Source organism: Charadrius vociferus, unplaced genomic scaffold (assembly GCF_000708025.1).
Source record: "Charadrius vociferus isolate BGI_N301 unplaced genomic scaffold, ASM70802v2 scaffold7, whole genome shotgun sequence".
Classification (NCBI taxonomy): domain Eukaryota; kingdom Metazoa; phylum Chordata; class Aves; order Charadriiformes; family Charadriidae; genus Charadrius; species Charadrius vociferus.
In genome coordinates this window covers 8,128,086-8,150,220 of record NW_009649308.1, presented here as the reverse complement: position 1 = coordinate 8,150,220, position 22,135 = coordinate 8,128,086, and the positions used below count along the sequence as shown (strand labels likewise).

Sequence of the window (22,135 nt, the reverse complement as noted above, 5' to 3'; positions counted from 1 at the left end):
CCTTGATATTTGGAGGACTTACAGTGCGGGTAGTATATAAACACTAAAATAGAGAAGTGAACCCAGCTATGAAACAAGACTGGAAGGAGAAAGCAGCCAATAAAAGACTGAGGAAATTGCACAAGATGACAAAACAGATCAGTGGCATAATTTGGCTTTGAACCTAAGCTTCTCATGTCCAGCTTCAATCTAGTCAGGGGATCATGTTTCAGAAGTCACTTAGGAGAGCTGTTCAGGTTCCTCCAGCAAAGAATCTCACACTGCTACATCCTCCCTTGACTGCAAAACTTCAAAAAATACATTAGCAACTCTCAACCTCTACAGACTTATGATCTTGATATATAATAGAAAAATTCCTCCTTGCTAGACTTTGCAATCCTGAAAATAATAGCGTGATTTTCAGCAGTATCATTATTTGGACATCAAGGGACAAAAAGGAAACAATGACCTCTGCACAAAAGCATTCCAGAGAGTTCTGGATTCCCAAGTGTGCTTTGGGAAACTAATTTTAAATTCATACCTGGGATATTTTCTGTACGTTTCTCATCAGATAAATAATCACCATAGATTTTATTACTCTAGGGTCCTGCTGTTCAACAGATGACTGTTTAACTGACTGTTTAACAGTGCAGTGTGGTCTATTTTCTGTTAACAGAACCATACAAACAGGAAAATTGAGACCCAGCTGGGCGGTCGGTTGAATGGCCTGTGTTGGCTTTGGCAAAAGCTACTTGCTGCTTGCATAGGAAATCAATGTCAATAGGTAGCAGTGAGTTTCACTCTCTATTCCCAAAGGATCACAGGCAATACTTACATGTTAAGCACTTTCAAAAATTTAATCCAACTGCCAGTCTGGCACTAATCTCATTCTCAAAAATGCTCACGCCCAGGACAGTTGAGACCGTTCCAAATCAGGGTCATCCAAGTAGGCTGTATATTTGCTCTGGTGTTGAAATAGCACGGCAGCGCATATTTCAGTTTAAGTTAAACATCATTATTTCAATGGCATTGATAGGAAAGATTTCATATAGGTTGAAGAGTTTGGGGTTCATCATCTGCTTCTGCAACAAGAATTTTTTGACCTTGAACATGCCAAGTGCTTAATTTTGCCATCTAGGAAATGGAAGCGGGGCTTTAAAAATCCAAAGATCAACAAAGAGAATCAGTTTCTTTTATACTGCCCCCCCCCCCATCTTGTGCTAGTTCTAGTGTTCTCATGAACTATTATTTTTATTTAAAGTTCCCAAAACATAGGCTTGTAAAAAATTTAACACAACTTAATAGAAAGTAATACTCCTTTTGTATTTCTGTGAAAACATAACACAGGAGAAAATTACTCCTCTGAATTAGAGAATTAGAACCTAAATATAGCACAATTTTTTAATTTAGTAGGCTGTTAAAATAATCCCTTTTTCCAAATTAACATCTTGCTTTCACTCCCACTACATTTGATACAGCTTTACCACTTTTCCAGCCCAGCGCACTCTCCTTCAGTAGCCTCACAATTACAGGTAGACCTGCTTAATCCAAAACTCAGAGCAACTATTACAACTCCTTCATTTTCAAGCTCATAAAAATGTGAGAGCAAATTTATTTCCATTTTATTTCCCTTGATCAAAGTGTTAATTCTAGTAGTGTGGCCTACTGAGCTAGCCTAGAGACCAAACTTCCTTTCCAGGGGAAAACAGGAAAAATGTTCTTAAAAGGATGAGCCTGAAATCCAGTTTCCCCCACAGCTGTTCTGAATCGATGTGTAGGTTTCAAAATACTACCTTATGCCAGAAGATTTCTGTTTCCCTCAACGCCAGCTACTCTCATGAGAATCAGCTCAGACAGCACTCTTTTATATTACCTGCTTCTCTCAGGAACCATTTTTTATATTCCATAAAGAAGTGGCAGCAGTTCTTCCTCTTCCCTCATATAGTAGTAGTAGTTTTTCCATCTACTGGTATGTACCTTTCTACACTTCTCTGTCTCTTAGACAGAGAGAGACGTCTTTAACAGATGTTGGGCCCACTCAGAGAATGCCACATTAACTTCCTTATTTAGTTTGAAGTGTTTCGTAACAGGCCACCTAGCTTCAAAGGAACTGTAACTGCCCAGCGTGTAAACCTCAGAGACGCATCCCCTCCTCTTCCTCTCCAGCTCTCTTAAATCATCAAACAGGATTATCCTGAAACGATCAAGCTCTAAGAAAGCCTGCAGCATAAGCCTGCAGCCAGAGCACTGGCACACACCTCCAGCTGCTGAGCAGTGCCACAGCTGCCCTGCTGCTCCAGCTGCCATCATGCAAGCACAGCTGGACAGCAAACCACGCATTTACGGCTAATACCTGGGATTCAGGAGGTAGAGAAAGCTGGAATAGGAACACGGAGGCTGCCAGCAGGAGGATCACGCACAAGATTTGACAGGTCTCCAAGTAATTAAGAGTTTCAGTGAAAAAGCTGTATTGCACATTATCAAGTACTTCAATGAGGATGGAGACAAAGTAGATTTATGACTACCTAACTACATTCAAATATATAGTGATTTTTTTTTTTCTAGATTACTACTAAGGTATATAATAAAGCCTGCTTTATGACTTGATTTAAAAGCTAAGGAAAGACATAGCTAAATACAGGTAGGTGTCAAAAAGTGGGGAAGTGGCTGAGAAAGGGTACCACAGCTAGAAATGGCTTTAAATATGGCAATCCCTCACTCGTGCCAGCAAGTCCTAACAGCCAACGGAAAGCACAAGTTTAGATCTGCAATTGCTTTAATTGTGCCTTCCTAGTTTATACAGCCACAGGAAAAATGATCCTTTGGTCCGTACTTGGTATCTGTGTTCTACATCTTACAACTAAGCCCAGCTTCTCATTAGGCAAGAAGCGCTGCACTGCCCTCAGGAAAGCTGGCTGTACAGAGCTGCTTCTCTCCATCCGTCTGAAATGTGACGGAGGCATGCTCCATGAGAGGGGGAAGAAAGAAAGGAAAGAAAAAAATCATCAACTTCTACTGACTTTCTGACAATGCCATAGAACTTAATCTCTTCTGATGCCACTTTTGAAGACACTTAGATCAAAAAAGAAAAGGGCTTTATGACCCGAGTCAGAGACAGTTTCTTTATTGCTTATAAAGATACAGCACTTACCTTATAAGCTGAAAATTCTGACTCTACTCTCAGCGAACAACTCAACTACTTAATTATTTAGGGTGTATATGTCTGTCCACTTGTGCACAGTTATACAACAGTGAATCAGCTCTTAAAATCCATGGGGCCAGACCACAGGACTGTCCAGAATTTGCGAGGCCGTTACTGTCAGTTTTGGTTCCAAAATAAAATATCTCTCCTCCCCCTTCCCCCCCCCAAAAAATACAACAAAATCAATTTCCTCTCTCCACAGTGTGGACAACCTGGATTTGAATTGTGAATTTTGAGTATTTGCATAGCCGTTTTGACAGAGCAGATGCTGGAGACTATCTCCCCCTGCAGGCTACACTGTCCGAACCACACAACCATTCAGTGACACCAATACAAAAGTCTCTGATTAAGCATGTATGATATCCTGGAACTTTGTGTACAGCTGTTCACACATCAGTTTGCTCCTTAAAGCAACAAAATCCTAAAAAACTCAACACTAACATCCTTTTCTACTTCATTAAGTTATTAAGTTAACTAAATAATGCTGGGGATCTCCAAACACAAGAAAGATTATCTCCTGAATTCCACTGCTAGGGAGCTGCTATAAATTAACCCTTATTTCAAACCGTTGTGGAATGGTATCATCTGCTCACAGCACTCAGGAAATAACAATTCCACTTCGATTGAATTTCAATAGGATCTGAAATAAGGTGCACATATCATCTTGTCAAACACATCTGAAAACGTGACCAAACTAGCTTAAGGACCAAGACAGTCAAGAACTGTGAGTCTCTAAGGCCGATAAAGTGCAAACTAGATTTTTTTCATTATGTTAAGAGTATACATTAGAAAAACTAAGTTGTCCTGAACACCACTGAAGGTCTTTAATACCTTGATCTTAGAAGGTCAGGTTAACGCACTGTTGCAATAGTTGTGGCAGTTTGAGACATTACACTTCCTCAGCTGCCCTCTCCCTCAGCCTTCTACCAGCAATCTGTATCCCACTAGCATAACGTATACTTATGAGATACTCATATGCTTCAGAAGACCAGCTTAGTTGTAGACGAAAGTAGTTTGAGGAGTTTTTCAATTAAGGGGTTGGTTCCATGGTCTAAATCTGCACTGCTGTGGTTTCTGTCTTCTTCTTTTCACCTTGACAATTCACACATTGCACCTCCCTATTGCCAATCCTAGCGCTTAGATGATGCAAATGTAAACCAATCCAGAAGCTACAAAGGCATTCATACTTTTTTTGACAGGGAAGCAAGGGTCTCACCTCCCAAAACCAAGAGAAAACAGTGACCTACAGCCCTGGTTCGGCCTAAGCAGCTATTTCAGGAATGCTGTGTCCTGCCCAGATGCATACTATAATTTTTGGCAAGGTTCACAGGTGACACAAGGTGAGATTCATTGAGCAAAAAAGTTGCCAACTGCAGCAATACTTCATGTAAGAACTGCCTTGAGTTAGCAATCTTCTGTGCTGGCCTGTTACAGCTGTACTACTTTATTTTGCATGAGAGCCTCTTACTGCAGCCAAGAAAGATCTGAGCCATAGTGCATACGCATTTATTTTGTCTCGCCTAGCATGCATGTGTATGCATACATGCATATGTGCACTTGGAAAGAAAATATGTTAGAAAGCGAAGTACAGAAATTTGTATTCACTCAGTACAGAAGGAAGGGAGAGGGAAGAAGAAGAAGAGAGAAAGAGGTCTTAATCCACAAGCGAGTTCACTGTGCAACACTGAAGCCCAAGTCCTGAACATCTCTCGTCAATTTGATCCTAAGCATGGTAAAGCCCCCACACTTACATGGGGGGGACAGACACACGAAGGTGATGCTGCCAGTGCAACATGACCTGTCTTCACCACTGTAATGAATAGCAGGGAGAGAAAGAAAATAAATGATTACAGCCCTTGCTTACTGTCACCCAGTTTCCTTTCAAAAAGGAAACACTTCAACAGGTAATCGAATGTGTGTGCATGATGGGTATGATACTTGATTAGCACATCAACAAACTTGGACATGCAGTTCTGTATAGAATGAGCCTCAAATCAACTCTGCTTCAGGTGTTCTGCTCAACTTTCCTTTGAGAAATGTTAATATTATGATCCTTTAAAGGCCATCAATAATATTGGCAGATTCCAAATAAAACTGAAGTAATATATTTTTCCATATACAAGCCATTCTTTTTCATTTTTCCAATTTCACTACTCTTCAATTACTTCTCCCAATTATAATCCACAGATTAACTGATGAAAATTTCTATTTAAAATACAGAATCAGATACAGAATACAGATCAACAGCTGATCAACATCAGTGATGAAAAAACAATTTTCACAAGATATAGTTTGGATAAGGGGTGTAATCTACTCAGAAACTACTTCAAGCCACTTCTACTCAAAGTACTGCACCAAGCCACTTTCCATCATTTCTCAGCAGTCCTGGCTCACTGGGGAGGTCCCACTTGACGGGAGGTTAGCAAATGTGACACTCCTCTACAAGAAGGACCAGAGGGAGGATCCAGGGAACTACAGGCCTGTCAGTCTGACCTCGGTGCTGGGGAAGGTTATGGAGATCATCTTGAGTTCCATTACACAGCACAGGCAGGACAACCAGGTGGTCAGGCCCAGTCAGCATGGGTTCATGAAAGGCAGGTCCTGCCTGAAAAACCTGATCTTCTTCTATGACAAGGTGACCCACTTAGTGGATGAGGGAAAGGCTGTGGATGTTGTTTATCTAGACTTCAGTAAAGCCTTCGACACCATTTCCTGCAGTATTCTCCTGGAGAAACTGTCTGCTCATGGCTTGGATGGGCATACGCTTCGCTGGGTAAAAAAATGGCTGGATGGCCAGGCCCAAAGAGTGGTGGTGAATGGAGTTAAGTCCAGTTGGTGGCTGGTCACAAGTGGTGTTCCCCAGGGCTCAGTATTGGGGCCAGTTCTCTCCAATATCTTTATCAATGACCTGGACGAGGGGCTTGAGTGCACCCTCAGTAAGTTTGCAGAGGACAAAGTTGGGCGGGAGTGTTGATCTGCTTGAGAGTAGGAAGGCTCTACAGAGAGATCTGGACAGACTGGATCAATGGGCTGAGGCCAATGGTATGAAGTTCAACACGGCCAAGTCGGCACTTGGGCCACAAGAACCCCATGCAGTGCTACAGGTGTGGGGAGGAATGGCTGGAAAGCTGCCTGGCAGAAAAGGACCTGGGGGTGCTGTTTGATAGCCAGCTGAACGTGAGCCAGTAGTGTGCACAGGTGGCCAAGAAGGCCAAAAGCATCCTGGCCTGTATCAGGAACAGTGTGGCCAGCAGGACTGGGGCAGTGATCGTTCCACTCTACTCAACACTGGTGAGGCCCCACCTCGAATACTGTGTTCGGTTTTGGGTCCCTCACTACAATAAAGATATTGAGGTGCTGGAGCGTGTCCAGAGAAGGGCAACGGAGCTGGTGAGGGGTCTGGAGCACATGTCTGATGAAGAGCGGCTGAGGGAACTGGGGGTGTGCAGCCTGGAGAAGAGGAGGCTGAGGGGAGACCTTATTGCTCTCTACAGCTCCCTGAAAGGAGGGGGTCACAAGGGGGAGGTTGGTCTCTTCTCCCAAGTAACAGGGGATAGGACAAGAGGAAACAGCCTCCAGCTGCACCAGGGGAGGTTTAGGATGGGTATTAGGAAAAATTTCTTCACCGACAGGGTTGCCAAGCATTGGAAGAGGCTGCCCAGGGATGTGGTTGAGTCACCATCCCTGAAGATATTTAAGACAGGTAGACATGGTGCTGAGGGACATGGTTTAGTGGTGGCTTTGGCAGTGTTAGGTTGTTGGTTGGACTCAATGATCTTAAATGTGCCTTCCAACCTATATGATTCTATTATTCAAACAAAGGTGACAGTGAAATGTCAAAATATTAACAAATGTTTTCAGGCTGAGTAATTTTTCCATCAAAAATCATACATTAGGTCTCCTGTGGCACTAGCCATAACTACTACTAAAGTCCATGGGTGTTCTGCTAATGAGGTATTACAATCAGTCTGGTGATCAGAAGCCAACTGCATAAGAAAATGAACACTTATTAGTTACACAGAGTAGAGCAATCTCAATTGATAGATTTAGCCAACACTTCATTTAGAAATGTCACTGCCCTCATGTCAACATTAGATGGCAGCAAATACCTGTAAACTAATAAAGGGCAAAAATTTAGAAAACTGCACTAGGGTGACAACTGTCCTATCAGCCCCAGGAAATAGGTGCTGAAGAACCCAAACACCCTTTACTTCAACCAAAGTTTGGTTTCCCAAACCAAACCAAACAAACAAACCACACATACAACAACAACAAAAAAAACCAAACAACACCCCCCCACCCCCCCAAAAAAAATCAAAGGAACTCATCAAGTGACATCTAAGGCCAAACTTTAAAGCAAAATAAAATACACATCTTAAAATTATGTTATGTGGGAACTTAAAGGCCATCAAAAGAAGTGATTTAGTGACACCACAAAAGTTTGGTTTGTCACTGCCCACAGCATACTACATGGTTGTTCACACTTTCTCCCCACTCTCCCCATCCCACTTCTGCAATGATTAGGAGTTTGTGTAACTTCTACAACTATACTGCACTTTAGCATTATTTGCCAGAATTTTAAGATATCAAAGACAGATCAAAATTAAAGGTGGCTGGCATATTTCTCTGATAAGAGAAACAAACAGAATGATCTTTTGAAGTACTATACTTCACTTCTTCCTTTGAATCATTTTCATTCAGTTTCACTCAGCAGTGCAAAACAAAAAGGTTACACACCTATAGTGAAATAAGCGTGAAGGATTGTAAGTGATTGCTCGTATAAAATACAAAAGATTTACCAGAATGGAAGAGGCTGACTATGTGTGTTCTGACCATTTGCTAAATTGTATCCTATTGCTTGACATCACATCCTCGGGGTTTTCATTAAAGGCTACTGAACATCCGGACCATAAATTATCATCTTTTATTTCCTGGATGAAACAACTTAGTTCTGCTAGAAAACGCAGCTGGAGGCATGTCAACGCTAGAGGGGGGCAGAGCATCACACCAGCCGAATACATACTGTACTGCATTCCCTTCTAAGGAGCAATAATTGGAAAAGTCACTGGCCAGTGGAACAATTTGGGATTCACAGATTTACTGAACTACTATGGCATAAGTGAATGCAAAATAGTAATCTTGTTAGAAGAGATAAAAAGCAAGCTAGTTCATTTCACTAGTATGTGTTGCTAGAATTTCATTAGAGCTTCAGAATTTCAGGAATTTATCTAACTAGCTGACTAATATTTACGGGGGGATATAATAATAATTTTTCAGCTCATTTTAAGTTGCAGTACTTCCCAAGAGACATCCAAGAAGTCTTAAAAACACATACCACCAACAACTTAGAAGGTTGCAAGCTGGCAAAGATGCTGCTCAAGAAGACAGTGCACATTATGCCAATGTTCTTAATATCCCTTTGGGCAAAAGACCATTTTTTTCATTCCCGTTTCAGTTCCTGGCAAGTCTTTGTTATCCAGGTTACACCTCCAACATAACACCAGAAACTATTAAGTAATAACATGGAGAAAACTGGTAAAAAAGAGTAACAGTAAAGCCTGTGGTAACCATTAAACATAGCTTTTTCATTGCATGGGACCAATTCAATATGTATAGAGTAAATTGCCAACCTACCTCCTTTCCGCAGCAGATAGATGGGCACAACATAAAGCATCACGTGCTGGATGTAATAGATTTCCATTTCAAATGGAAGCTGTGGAATAAGGAAAACATTTATAAATGTTTCTCATCCTTAACAACTGAGTTACAAGGAACCACTCTCCTTATGACCCATGACAATTCCTTCAGTTCAGTTATTTTATCACCTATGTATATTAACAAAGAAATTACATTAACGGTCTGTTCTTTGAAAGTCCATTCCATTCCCCTTGCCACGAACACAATGCAACACTTCAAGTTGACAATTCTCAAAATTAGCCAGTAGCCCAAAGAAGGAATAATGTTAAGATTGCTCTTTTCTCTTTCTTAGTTAGCATAAATTACCAATAACAATGCAGAACCCTAACGTAATCAAACCAGAAATTATACACACCCCATATGACAGTAGCCTATTTAGAAAGAAAATTGCTACCTTGTGAGTGATAGAACTCTATAAATGAGGCTTTTTATATATAAAACTATATAAATAAATATATAAAAGTAATTACTGAGGAGGCTTGTGTAAAAATTAAAAGACCTGATTTATAGCAATCTGCATGCATGTGTGAAACCGCTAAGCTTCAGCAAATCTAAAATAACCAATATTTTATTGGTTTTAAAGAGAAGCTGAAGCAGGATGTATGTAAACAAGTTACCAACTAGTAGTAAATCAGGTATTTCTCACCTGCTGACAACTTTTGGGAAATTACAATTAGTTATTTTTGTGTTTACTAGTTGAATTCACATTACTTCTTAGAGGAGAAGTCAAACAGACTGTGCTAAAATAATACTGTGCTAAAAATAACTTGAACCACAAGTCGGAGTTTAATTTGAGCCCCTTAATCCAGACCCAACTAATTCTAGCTTCTTATCAGTTAGAAGAGTTGATGCACTGTATTTGAAAGTTATTCCCATCTGTAAATGCCTTTGCCTATACCTAGTTGTTTAACTAAAGCAACACATTTAAAACTGAACAGTAGTAGGAAGGATTCAAATTCAAAATTCAGAATTCAACTTCTTGCTGCAGCTCACTTACAAAGCTGGAAAGACATACTTCTCCATTATTTTTCAGAAGTGAAAACTGGACAATACCACCACACAAGTATGACATCTCACAAAGCCATTAGCTTTGGTTCAAATGCAGACTCATTCTACCACTCTACAGGCTAAAGTGAATCCAGACGCAAGCCTTACCATCATGGCTTGTCTATTGGCAAGAAAAAATAAAGAGGGGAAAAAAGCCTTACTTTTCTATTATTGTTCTGAGACACTGAAGTCATAGCGCTGAAAGAGAAACTACAAAAATTTCTAGAGCAACAGAAGTAAATAGAGGTTGAACCAGTTTGGTTTTCTTCCTAAATACCAGTCAATAAATAGCTGGAAATTAATATAGTGATCTTTAAATTCAACAACAATTCTCGTATCCTATTTTGAATGTAAAAGATGCTAAAACCAACAGCTGGATTCTGCTAGTCCTGGCATCTCCCAGCTGAACACTATCAGTGTCCTGACCTCAACCCTCCAAGATGTTCAGCCAGCTCTTGGGAGACTAAGCTAAAAAAATCTTCCATGCAATCTGTTGGGTTATTTCATTCCAAGTATTCTGTATCAAAACATAAAACCAAGCAAGATAATAGTATGCAAAAGCAAGAACTTCATGGAAGTTGTGAGGTTTCCTGAATCTGGACCCTTTCAGTCGTCCCGTGTCGAAAGACACAAGAGGGCAAAGTGAGGGAATCAAAATTATCTGGAAAGAGGCTAAAGCAGTTTTCCTAACTGGAGAAAAAGCTGCACCTCTCCCAATTGGAACAGGCACACTTCAGAAACAATAGCTCTGGCTATAAACAACACAACATGAGGCACTCACTCCTGCCAAGGAGCATTCTCTATTTAGTATCTATGGTTTCATAAAGGCTTCTACACTCGCCGAGTTGTGAGGGCCAGTGACACAAACACTACGCTCAGGACACTTCTGAGAACAGAGTAACTGTTGTTTAGCTGCAGTGGTGTTGACAATACTTTTTTTTGTGTAAAACAAAACATTATTTTTTTTTTTTACTATGAAGGATTGCTTGTTCTGAAGCCTGGCTAATTACGCAAGTGCATTTCCTGGTATAGAGCTGCAAAAGCAGAATTTCTAGACAACCGAGCACTCAAGTTGTACAGCCAGGCTACAACAAACAGAAGAAGAACAAACACAGAAGAACTATAAAGTTGTACTGAGCAATTGACTCACCTAGCTCTAAAGGTCTCGTCTATAAATTGTTTTATCAATAAAACACTCACGGATAGCAGATAGGTACCTTTTATACAGAAAGAGAAACTGCAAGTGAAGACAAGGTAGAAGAGACCATCCATCAATTTGGATTTAAAGAATCTCTTTGTGAAAACAAGTAAGCACTTCAGCAAGTGGTAAAGTTCGAGAAATTAAAAAAAAAAAAAATAATCAAAGCAACACTTACAGAACAAAGCAAGTCAGAATACTGAGTTGGTCCACCTAATAATATTTGACCATAGACACCCGTGAAGGCCACGTGTATTTAAACCCAGACTCCAATCTCCAAAGTGGACCCTCTTCATAAGCCCCAAGACACTTGTCCTCTCCCTCCGCCTTGGTGGAAACCGAGCAGCCACTCTCAAGAGCGGTATTGCCCTAATAACAAACCACTGATGCTCATGGTACATTTCTTCAACCACACCTGTCCCCAGACAGATTCAGAATCACTGGATATTTGTCACCAAGATAGGCTCCTCCGAACTCTCTATATTAATTGTCAATTTATTTGCTAGGGTTTTTTTGTACTAACCTCCCGCCTCCCTTACCAGCTGCCAGCGTGACTCTTCCTGCATTTCACTTTGCTTCCCTTAGTCAGAATCTTAAAACAATTAATGGCACAAAACAAAAGGACAAGTTACCTATTTCTTCTACTAACTTATATTCTAGGCTCCCTTAACAGGGCAAATGCATACAGAGGACAGGCTACTCTCTTACTCAAGACAATAAGTAATTTTTTTTTCCTTTAAAGACTCTTACTTGTGGCAAAGAAAATCTGCTTCATCCATTCATAGGTTTTAACACCGGTATAAAATCATACGCATTCCAAAACACACCAAACTAATACTGACATACACAATTCCTCTAACATACAAGATCAAAGCATGCTAACAAAGTACTCTGGAAATAAATGTTCAGAGTATTCACTTTTTACATTATTTCTGTTAGAAAATAAATGGCATTTTGCTCTGCCAGGAAGAGTTTGGCTCAAAGCAGCCATGGGTGCTTCTAGCCCCCACATCAGTTTGGTATGATGCAGATTCAAAAGTGCCACATTCCCTGGACACATGCTAAAGGCCCTCTGGAAAGTACCAAGAAGAGCAAGCAGGCAGTAGACCTCCATCCCAGGAACAGGTAAGTTACGTACAGCTCTGCTAGTCTAGCTAAACTCCTAGCAGCTGCTTACATCGCTTGTGAGACCATGGAAAAGAGAAACTGTACGAGGAAGGATTAGAGCTCACCCTTGCATCACCGAGCATGAGGAGTCACAGCCATCAGCAGAAGACCTCCCAGCACGTACTTGCTGCCCTAACTTAAACCACCTACTGCCCTAAGGAAACAATTGGTCTTTCCAGTGACTGCACTAAGCTTTAGAGAAATCTCAAGACAGCAGTAGAGTTGAGCCCAAAAGTCAGATATTCAGACGAGAGTTTCCCCCCAAAGAGTATGGCACACAGTGCTCGTTTAAACTAGTTTAAACCCACTTAGACACAGCAGTTGGTTTTCAGTGGGTTTGGAGGTTACCACTTTGCCCTGTTTTCTGAAAGTAGTGCTTCTCCCTCTGTTAATTATTTATACCTTGGCCTTATATTTGCAACAACAGCTCAAGCACTGTACTGGGCTCTCCCTTCACCATCCTCTACAAAGACTGCAGAGTATGGCAGAAAAAGGAATAGAAGCAATTCAGCTCTCAGGTTCTGGTCTTTTCTGTAGCACATCTAGCACGAACTCTAGTAAACGTGAACCGTCATTCTGTACCAGCCACTTTTGCGGACATACTCAGAAACTCAGTTACATAACCTATGATCAGTAACTAGTTTCCTAAACAGTCAGTAATCAAAGAAATAAACCAGAAACATTGTGGAGTTTTTTTACCTGCAAAGCAGACCACAGAACAGATTAAACAACAGAGAGCTGGAACCTATATAAAGCTATACAATACAAAATCATGGGGCAAACAGCTACTAGACCCATGTAACACTGGTTACTTTGAGCACCTTTAGGATTGTCATAGCAAATTATTCACTTGGCAGAGAAGAAACAGCTGCCAGAGAAGCTTAGAAGAATGGTCTAAAAATGACATGAAGACTTAAAAGTCACAAAACCCAAATACAAGTGGCATTTGGAAAACAGATTTTTTTCCAGTCTGCCCAGAACTCTTTTCTCCAGCATACATCCAAACTGGCAAATACCCAAGAAGCTGACCCATGCTCAAGTTATTGGTACGCTCTTTGGGCAGTTCTACAGCTCAGGCACCAGCGTATAAATGTGGCATAGATTAGAAAAGACATTCCCATATCTCTTAATACTGGGAAAAAGTAGACTGAGAAAAAAGTTTAGGTTAATATTGGCATTAGTGTCAACAGCAAAGCCCCTTGAAAGAAAGGAGTAGCAGGGCTGTCACCCATCTGCATGACAGTCTAAGGCAGCATCCCAGATTTTATTTGCAACACTTCCTTTTCCTTATATTTTAGGGGCAGAGTGTTTCACTGCCATACACCTACTTGCCTGTAATTGATATGAATGCATATTGATTAGTCCCACTAAACAATCTGTTTCAAGTAGGTGTCTCAACCAGCATCCACCCTCCAAGCTGTTCTACACAATCCAGTCCGTGCAGGGAATTATAATTCCCTTAAAGTATCATGAATTGATGAGTTTTATCGATTAATTTTATCTAGTTCTCATTTTCACTTAATCCTGTTAGGGTGGGGCATATATACAGAAGGAAAGAATCAAAATTCACACCTGCTACCAAAGGCAGTGTTAGCATGCACGAGCTGTAGAACTCGTGAGAGTTTAGACAAGAGCATCTCCTGTGCTGACAGTCTGGAGAGTGAAGACACTGTAGAACACAGGACTAGAAATAATATCCTGCTACAAGGGTGGAGGGGACCAGAAACATAACAAAACAGGAAACATGACTGTATTTTCACTAGTGTATGAATTCCAGAAGATCCAGCTAGGGCAAGGCCCCAGGATTCCAACTCATGACATACCCAAATTCTGACAAGTCTTAAGAGACTCTCTTCCTTGGTGTGCTGGTTTTGGCTGGGATAGAGTGAATTTTCTCCACAGTTGCTGGTATGGGGCTACGTTCTGGATTTGTGCTGGAAACAGTGTTGATAACACAGGGATGTTTTCCTTATTGCTGAGCAGCGCTTACACAGAGTCAGGGCCTTTTCTGCTCCTCACACCGCCCCACCAGCGAGTAGGCTGAGGGGGCAGGAGGATTTGGGAGGGGACACAGCCAGGACAGCTGACCCCAACTGACCAAAGGGATATTCCATGCCACGAGATGCTATGCTCAGCAATAAAACTAGGGGAAGAAGAAGGAAGAGGGGGACGCTCGGAGTGATGGCATTTGTCTTCCCAAGTGACCGTGATGCGTGATGGAGCTCTGCTTTCCTGGGGATGGCTGAACACCTGCCTGCCCACGGGAAGCAGTGAGTGAATTCCTTGTTTTGCTTTGCTTCCGCACACAGATTTTGCTTTACCTATTCAACTGTCTCTATCTCAACCCACGAGTTTTCTCACTTTTACCCTTTCGACTCTCTGCCCCATCCCACTGCAGGGGAGTGAGCGAGCGGCTGCGTGGTGCTGAGGTGCCTGGCTGAGGCTGGGGTTATACCATGACACTTGGCCTGTCACTACAGATGATGCTCACCAAGAAAATCAGGAAAAGGCATTGTTCAGTGCACTGCTGATCTCAAATGAACGCATTTGTTTTGACTTTTAATCAGTGTTTTGAGTATTTGACTAGCACTATATTTCATGTTTATTGTGCCTCATAAAAAGGCACCACTGTCTTCTGGTCACTCAATTTGATTATACAAACCAGCTCACATTAATGACACAATGGACACAATCAAGCATTTGTAGAGTCAAGTCTAAAAAACAGGAATTATATGAGGTAAATAATACCAATTTCAGAAATAGTATTTTTCCAGTTCCTCTAGAGATAATATTAGGACTATTTATCACCACCAGCAGAAGGTAGATTTACATTACCAAATAAGTGATTGTAGACTCCGTTTACACATCCATACCATTTAAATGCATACAGCATACGTAATGGCCGAAAGATGCAGAAACCTTGGCTTTAGCACCTACCAGCAACGAAAGCACAATCTGTCAACAGCCCCTCGTGTGCAACTGTTCTGTTACTTTTCCTTGTGCCAGGTAGATGAAGCCAGTTTTGATACAGCACAATGTGCTACCATAACCTATTCCATTTTGCAGTGTAGGCACAGGCATTTCGGGCAAACTATTTAGTACAGTGACTTATTATCTTAACAGTTAATAGAAATGCAGCAGGCAATGATCTACACAGTGTGCACTGTAAGTACTGCTCCGAGTATGATTCTGTTCCTAAAACAGATTTAGAATGCGTATCTCTCAAGCCAAATAGTTCTAATAATAGAATATAGCAGCTTCTGGAAACATAAAAACTGCACCATCTCAGCTGTGTGAGCAGAGACAGCAAGTCCAACACCTCTGGGACATGTCCTGTTTTTTACTTTATCTATATCAACATTTTCAGGACATCAGCTTGCAAAAAAACCCCACTTTGAAACCAGTGGAAAGAATTTCCTTTGAACTTTCATATTGCATTAATAAAATTTTAAACAAAACCAGTTGCTCACCAAACACTTGGGAGTCTTTGTGGCAGTTAAATGAATTTACTCGCACAGCTAGGTTATCAGAACCTACACTGTATTCCATATAATACAAATACAGAGTAAAAAGAAATCTTTCTACTCCTGTGTATCTCTTATACCTTTCTAGGATCCCACTTGGGAACCTAACAATCCGACTTCCTTAGCATCTTCTTCTCTATTAAGGGTCATAAAAGATTATGCTGTTATCCATGCGAAATGTTAATGTTATGTTAATAATGTTAATGTTAAAGCAACAAAAGTCTGAGAGAAAATTAAAATACTCTTTATTTCTGAAAGGGTAATAAGAACTCAGAAAAACATTAACTGAGTAAGAAACAAACTGTTTTGTCTTCATCCAATGACTATTCCAGTGCACAAAATTTAACTCCATCAGCACATCGCAAATAATGTAGCAAATAACTGGAGTGTTTAGTTGCCAAATAAATACAAGTGAGTGCATCTGTTGCTCAAGACTTAATTGTTGGCACCTTGACAACATGCCAAGGCAGGAAAATATTTCCTTGGAAGAGACAGAATTGACTGACCTTAATCTTTCAGGCTACATTTTTTGGGGAACACTATCCCAGGTGCCCATTACAGTCCAACAAAATTTTTAATGAGTACAGCATCACTGAAAGGTTAGAACAACAGAAGGTAGAAACTTCCTACTGTAGTTTCAATGAATATTTCAACTCTCCATTTCCACTGGCAACAGACTAATATTTAAGAATAGTTTTGAAATTACTGAGGTCCTAAAAAATTACAAGGAAATTGAAAATGTCAAATTATACTAGGAGCTTCCAAAAATTTCTTTTTCAGGATGATTTAGCATTGAATCATATATACAAAAAGAATACTTACAATTCATTAAGTAACGTAATTGGTAGCAAAAATACATGTCCCTAACAGACTATGCCACAAAATGTTGCAACAGGTGTTCTGGAAATTACTTTGAACAGGTTAATACTTCGAACCAAAATCCTGACACCCACTTGTTCCTAAACAAACATCCATCAGCTGGTGAAGTAATGATCATCTTTCATTCTGTATCTGCTGGCTCTTGCCCCTTTCACATTATTGATATGTACAAATAAAACTGTACATCTAGTATTTTCTCCTGCATCTCACTGCTTTCATATCCATAATAATACAAAATTTGCTAGCTAGCAGGTACGTGCCTACTGCTGAACTTGCTAAACTAGCAGGCTTCTCCAAAAAGAGACTACAGATCACCAGTAATCATCTGCTGCCTGTAAGATAACTAACAGGCAATCCACATGGAAGAGAGAGGTTTAGGAGAATATCAGCTCAGGACAACGAAAACTACTTACAAGACAACATCCAGATGATTAACAAATAACTCCTACAGATAAAACACATTTCACACGATGAAAGGTAACAGCAAGGCATTTCAGTGCTTATGGCAATACATCAATTTGGTACAATGGCTCAGTGCTGGGAGGCAACAGCCTCCTGCTTTTCTGTTCCCACTGACTCTGAGAACCCTCTCTGCCCCAGACAACATCGCCCTCCTCACTTCTGAATTAATTGTTGGGTTAGGTCACCAAATTTTCATGCTCTTTGTGCCACACACTATGTATCACAACCCTTTACAGACACAACTAACTATACAAATCTTTTGTATGAAACATGTACACACTAAAATATTATCTTAAAACATCATAAAACTGAAATTAAAAAGTTGAGGCACAGAAACACAACAATTCTTGACTGAATCAAAAGTTTTTCATTTAGATACTACAAACCACAGCAGACAGCACGGACAAAATCACTGCTATTTTTTTTTAAGTTCCTACTAAGTTTTAAGAGACATTTACTGCTTACAGGACAATGTCAGTGTAAACAACTACAATGACAGTCGCAGAGCAGAACGCGTGCCTATCACGAGAGAATCTGGGTCAAAGCGGCAGTGCTATAAAACATCACCCACATTATCTTGTGCCAGAAGAAACACTGGAAAGAGAACAGCCTAGCAAGCAGCTGTTAGGCCAAAAATATCCAAAGTTTTATTTATTAAAAAAAAATATTTGCTCTAGGACATTATCCTTTGGCTCCTCTATCCCTAATTAAGGGGAGAATTTTATATAAGTAGTCTGTATTTTTCTTGTTTAATCACCACTGTCCTAATATGAATGAGATCTACGACAATGGCAGAGAAAATACAAGACAATGATTTACTAATTATTTCAACATTTTATCCTTAAAAGGTTACCCAGAAAAATCATTTTGTTATGCTAACGTTTATAGTTACTTAAAAACAACATAGTTTGAAATAAAAAGCAGAGTTCTCCTTATCAGGAAAAAACACTTGGTTTATATTGATAGTGCTGAAGGAGCACCAAATTAAGTTTTATTAAAACATAATTGCAGACTGCACATAAGCTGTTACAGTATGGAAAAGAATATACGTAGTTACCAGATTAAGAAGGGCAAAGTAAATCTTAGAAGAACTCTAGGGTTATTGTACTACTAAATCCACTGAAATCTGAAAAGTGTGACCCAATCTCCTTTTCATGTATGTGGCACGCTTTATGGAAGACTATTTTTAACATGTAAAACCCTACAGATGTATTATTCTCTTTCTAGTAACTGAACTGTGTCTCAGTGCAAAATTTTATAGTCTTAAAGAGGGGAAAAAAGAAACCATTTACAAGTCAACAATAAAATTGCCAGTTTTCAGGTCTCCTAGCTAGCAGTGTGGCCAATCAACATAGCATATCACCCATAAAGTTCAATACAGATGCAGATTTTTATACTTAATCTTGTCAAGACAGTGAAGATTTGCAAACGGACAGCTACTAACGAGATTTGTAACGGAATCCGAAGTCCACAACAATTTTGTTAATAGTATCATTAATTCACATGCTATATGGATATAGATAGGAGTACTTCATCCAGACACCGTAAACATGTAAGCAGATAAATTCAAGCAAACTCCATCTTAAAACAGACGTTTAAATAACTGCAACAACAGATTTTTGCAAATAAGTGAAATGACAAAAAATGAACACGCATGGAGTCATGTATACACATACGTACACACCGTACGCGTGCATGCATAACAGCTCTTAACAATAATCCTTAGAAATACTTCGCATGGCTCAGACTCCGGATAACTTTTCTTACCATTAACACTCGATAGGTTTAAGAATCTTACTGGGGACATCAACAGGCTAATTTTTCATCCAGGAGATAGGAGTTTTATAGCAGATTTGAAAACTTGAACAGAAAAAAGAATGCCGCTGTGCCTAATCTTGGGAAGAGGGGGTGACAGCCAACAAGATCTGGCATTTTCCATGCCTGAGGAATCTTACACGTACATATAGTCTGAAAAGCCCAAAACTGAATTTTGACCACAGGCCACAATGCTAAACTATGAAAGCCTCCTTCAAAGCCATTAAGTTTTCCCTCTATTTAAAGGCTCGGATGGAACTGATGAAGTAGTTTTTTCTACCCTTAGAATACAGCAGTGTTAGCTTTCCACATTGATTTACAAACACAAAAAAAATCCAAGATTAGTACTTTGGCTCCATTGTAGCGACCTGTACCAGGAATCTACAGCCCAGTAAAATGAACTTTAAAAGGCCAAACAAAGCAAAGGTCTAACCTCTTTCCAAAGGAAATAATTTAGAAATAAAAGATTTCTAAATAAAAGGAGGAAGAAAAGTCCAATACACTCACCAGGCGTGTATTAACAACAGGAAACAGCAATGCCAAGAGGGCCCCATTCAGCATATGCATCTGCAACCTTAGAAAAGTGATGTGATATTATTTTCAGAGATGGAAGTAAAATGTCATGTTTTCACATATCTTATGTAGTATCACTTCAATAAAAGGTAGCAAGACGTTTAAGAAAATTCTTTTGGCTTGAATTTGGATAAAGCCACTGTTAAATGCAATAACCAGGACAAAACCCTCTCTTTAAATACACACTTAAATAATTTCCTAAAGTAGGACTGCTTTCTATAATGAGCTTTGGATTCCTAGAAAGCCTGGACTGCCCGTTTGTGTTAATCCTGTTCATGATGCAAGCTGCTAAAGAGTTGGAATTTTGCCGTTCATTTGTCTTTCACAGCTTAAAATAGCCTATTTGATAAAGGTTTTTACTCCTGTCTAACTCTATAAACATACAGCTTCAAAGTAAAGCTTCAGCAATTTGGAAGTCTGTTAAATAAAATAATTACATTTGTCAAAATGCAACAGTAAGTCCTAAGCAAAGAATAAGGCAGGAAAGTAGTATTATAATACTGTATTTTGTATAGCTTTCAGCCATCTTTTTCTGAACCACTGTTGCATCACAAGAACTAAAAACAGTATCAGTACTGTTTCAGTCTACTTTATATCAGACACAAAGTAGACTAAACAGACTACAACCACTAACTGTCATAAACTGTTAGGAATTTAAAAGTAACTGAAGGCAGCAAAAGGGCAAAATTTTAAAACCGGTTTTCAAAAGTGATTTTGTACGCTGTCAGGGTGTTAGAAAACAAAAAGGCTCATTCTGCAAAACAACAAATATTGTGGTCTCCACTCTGCAACCAGTCTTTTGCAAATGCAAAGTAAATCCAGGATTTCCTGGACACCAGGCACTCTTTTCACACTCTCTGAGATGGAGATGCTAACCCAGTATCTCTGTATTCAGCCCGCTCCCCACCCAGATAAGGAACAGCAGGAAAAAGTTGCAGACAGACAGTAGCAGTTCCAAAACAGTTCATGTAGCATGCCCCCAGCATCATTTTACCAGTCACTGCCGAGACTAAGACAAGAAAGAGCTAGGTTAACTGTCACGGTGGCAATTACAGCCACTCCTGATTACCACTCTGCGTGGAAGCCCCATCACCCTCCCCATGATGAGACCAGTTACCCCCCTCAGCTGCTTACTGGACTCTACTGCAGTAGTCTGTTAGAGCTCCCTGCACATTAGAAACTCTCGTGGTTCCTACAGTTAGTAACAATACACAGTATTTTAGAAAAGACTGCATAGGTTGAAAAATACCCCAGTCAGCAAGAAGTTGCCTTCACTATTTACCTTATATCCACAATTTTAAAACTGGACCCATACTGTATGCACGTCCTTCCATGAATCCCAGTCACTAATTTTTAGAGGGGATAATAAAAAGGTACAAGGGACATGACATCAATTACACAAGCCCATACATTAATCCGTAGAAAGACGCCTGCCTTCTCATCTGTTACTGAGCTAATCCACATTGCTAAGTGAGGCCAAAACCACCAGTACAAAAGAACCAAGAGTATGTGGCTCAACACCCATGATTTAAGCCCTGACCCTTTTCAGGGTGTCAGTTTTCAATCCAACCAATACGCTTTTCCAACTGGATATATATCTTAATATTTTATGACTTAAGCTGTGATTAATTTCTAAAATACATTATGCAAGTAGACAGAAATACAGTAAGGAACAGACGTTACCTGAAGAGAATCATCGCAGTCCGACACGGAGGGCAGGCAAGAAGAAAAATCTGAAATGTTAGAAACATATTTAAATTAATTACATGATCTCTTTTAGACTCCATTTTCTATATCCTTCTGTCCCGGTTCTGTATCTCACAAATCATTTCTAACCAGAACCGTTTTACAGCAGAGCTAGAAAAGAGTAAAAATCTTGAACAAATTAAAAGGTATCATATTACCTATATATAAATGGATTTAAGCAGTATGAGCAGCACCTAGGGTTTGGCTTCTGCCAGTGCCTAAGAAACAAGTCAACTTTTAGCCTGTTTGATTTTGCCACTATAAAAGGTCATACAGAACTCTAATAAAGGCATAGCAAGAAAAAGGCAGTGATCAAATTTAACTAAATGTACGCCAAGATATTTTCTTAGTGAATACTGTTAAAAATCCAATCAGAGTTTCTCCGAAATCTTCTATTTAAAAAGCCAGTCATTTCAACTCATGAGGGCAGGTTAAAGAGGAAGAGAACGTAACAGATGCATGATGACAATCCAATAATGGATGCTTCTTTGTGCTAAGAAAAAAAAAAGTATATGCCAGAAAAATCTTATAAGGTCTATATATCACCTTGCACATAAGACCCACATGGCTTCTGGGAAAAGTGTCTAATGTTTCACTATGCTTCACTATTCCATCGTTGTATATTTTTGCAATAAACTTTGTTTACTAACTAAACTAAAGTTCCTTGAATTATGGACTATATTTTCCCTACTTTGGAGACCATAAATATCTTCTACAGGTCTCTTATAACAACTGTTTTTTCCCTCCGTGTTACTTGCATTCATTAATCAAACTTTTTAAACACTCCATGTTGTATGTTAGCAAAAGGAGATATGATATTTAGAGTCTCACTGGTTCATCCAGAAT

The 22,135-nt window shown here is 39.8% G+C and overlaps 1 protein-coding gene across 1 annotated transcript in view; it reads right to left on the bottom strand.

The window, feature by feature from the left end:
• The window catches only part of TMEM164 (transmembrane protein 164), a 39,662-nt gene that overhangs the window by 3,698 nt on the left and 13,829 nt on the right, over positions 1-22,135 (bottom strand). Inside the window, exons 2-4 of the mRNA XM_009889296.1 lie at positions 21,227-21,276; positions 19,478-19,544; positions 8,816-8,894 (exon numbers count right to left, since the gene is read on the bottom strand). Coding sequence (XP_009887598.1) covers positions 8,816-8,894; positions 19,478-19,544; positions 21,227-21,276 — 196 coding nt within the window. The remainder of the gene's footprint in view (positions 1-8,815; positions 8,895-19,477; positions 19,545-21,226; positions 21,277-22,135) is intronic.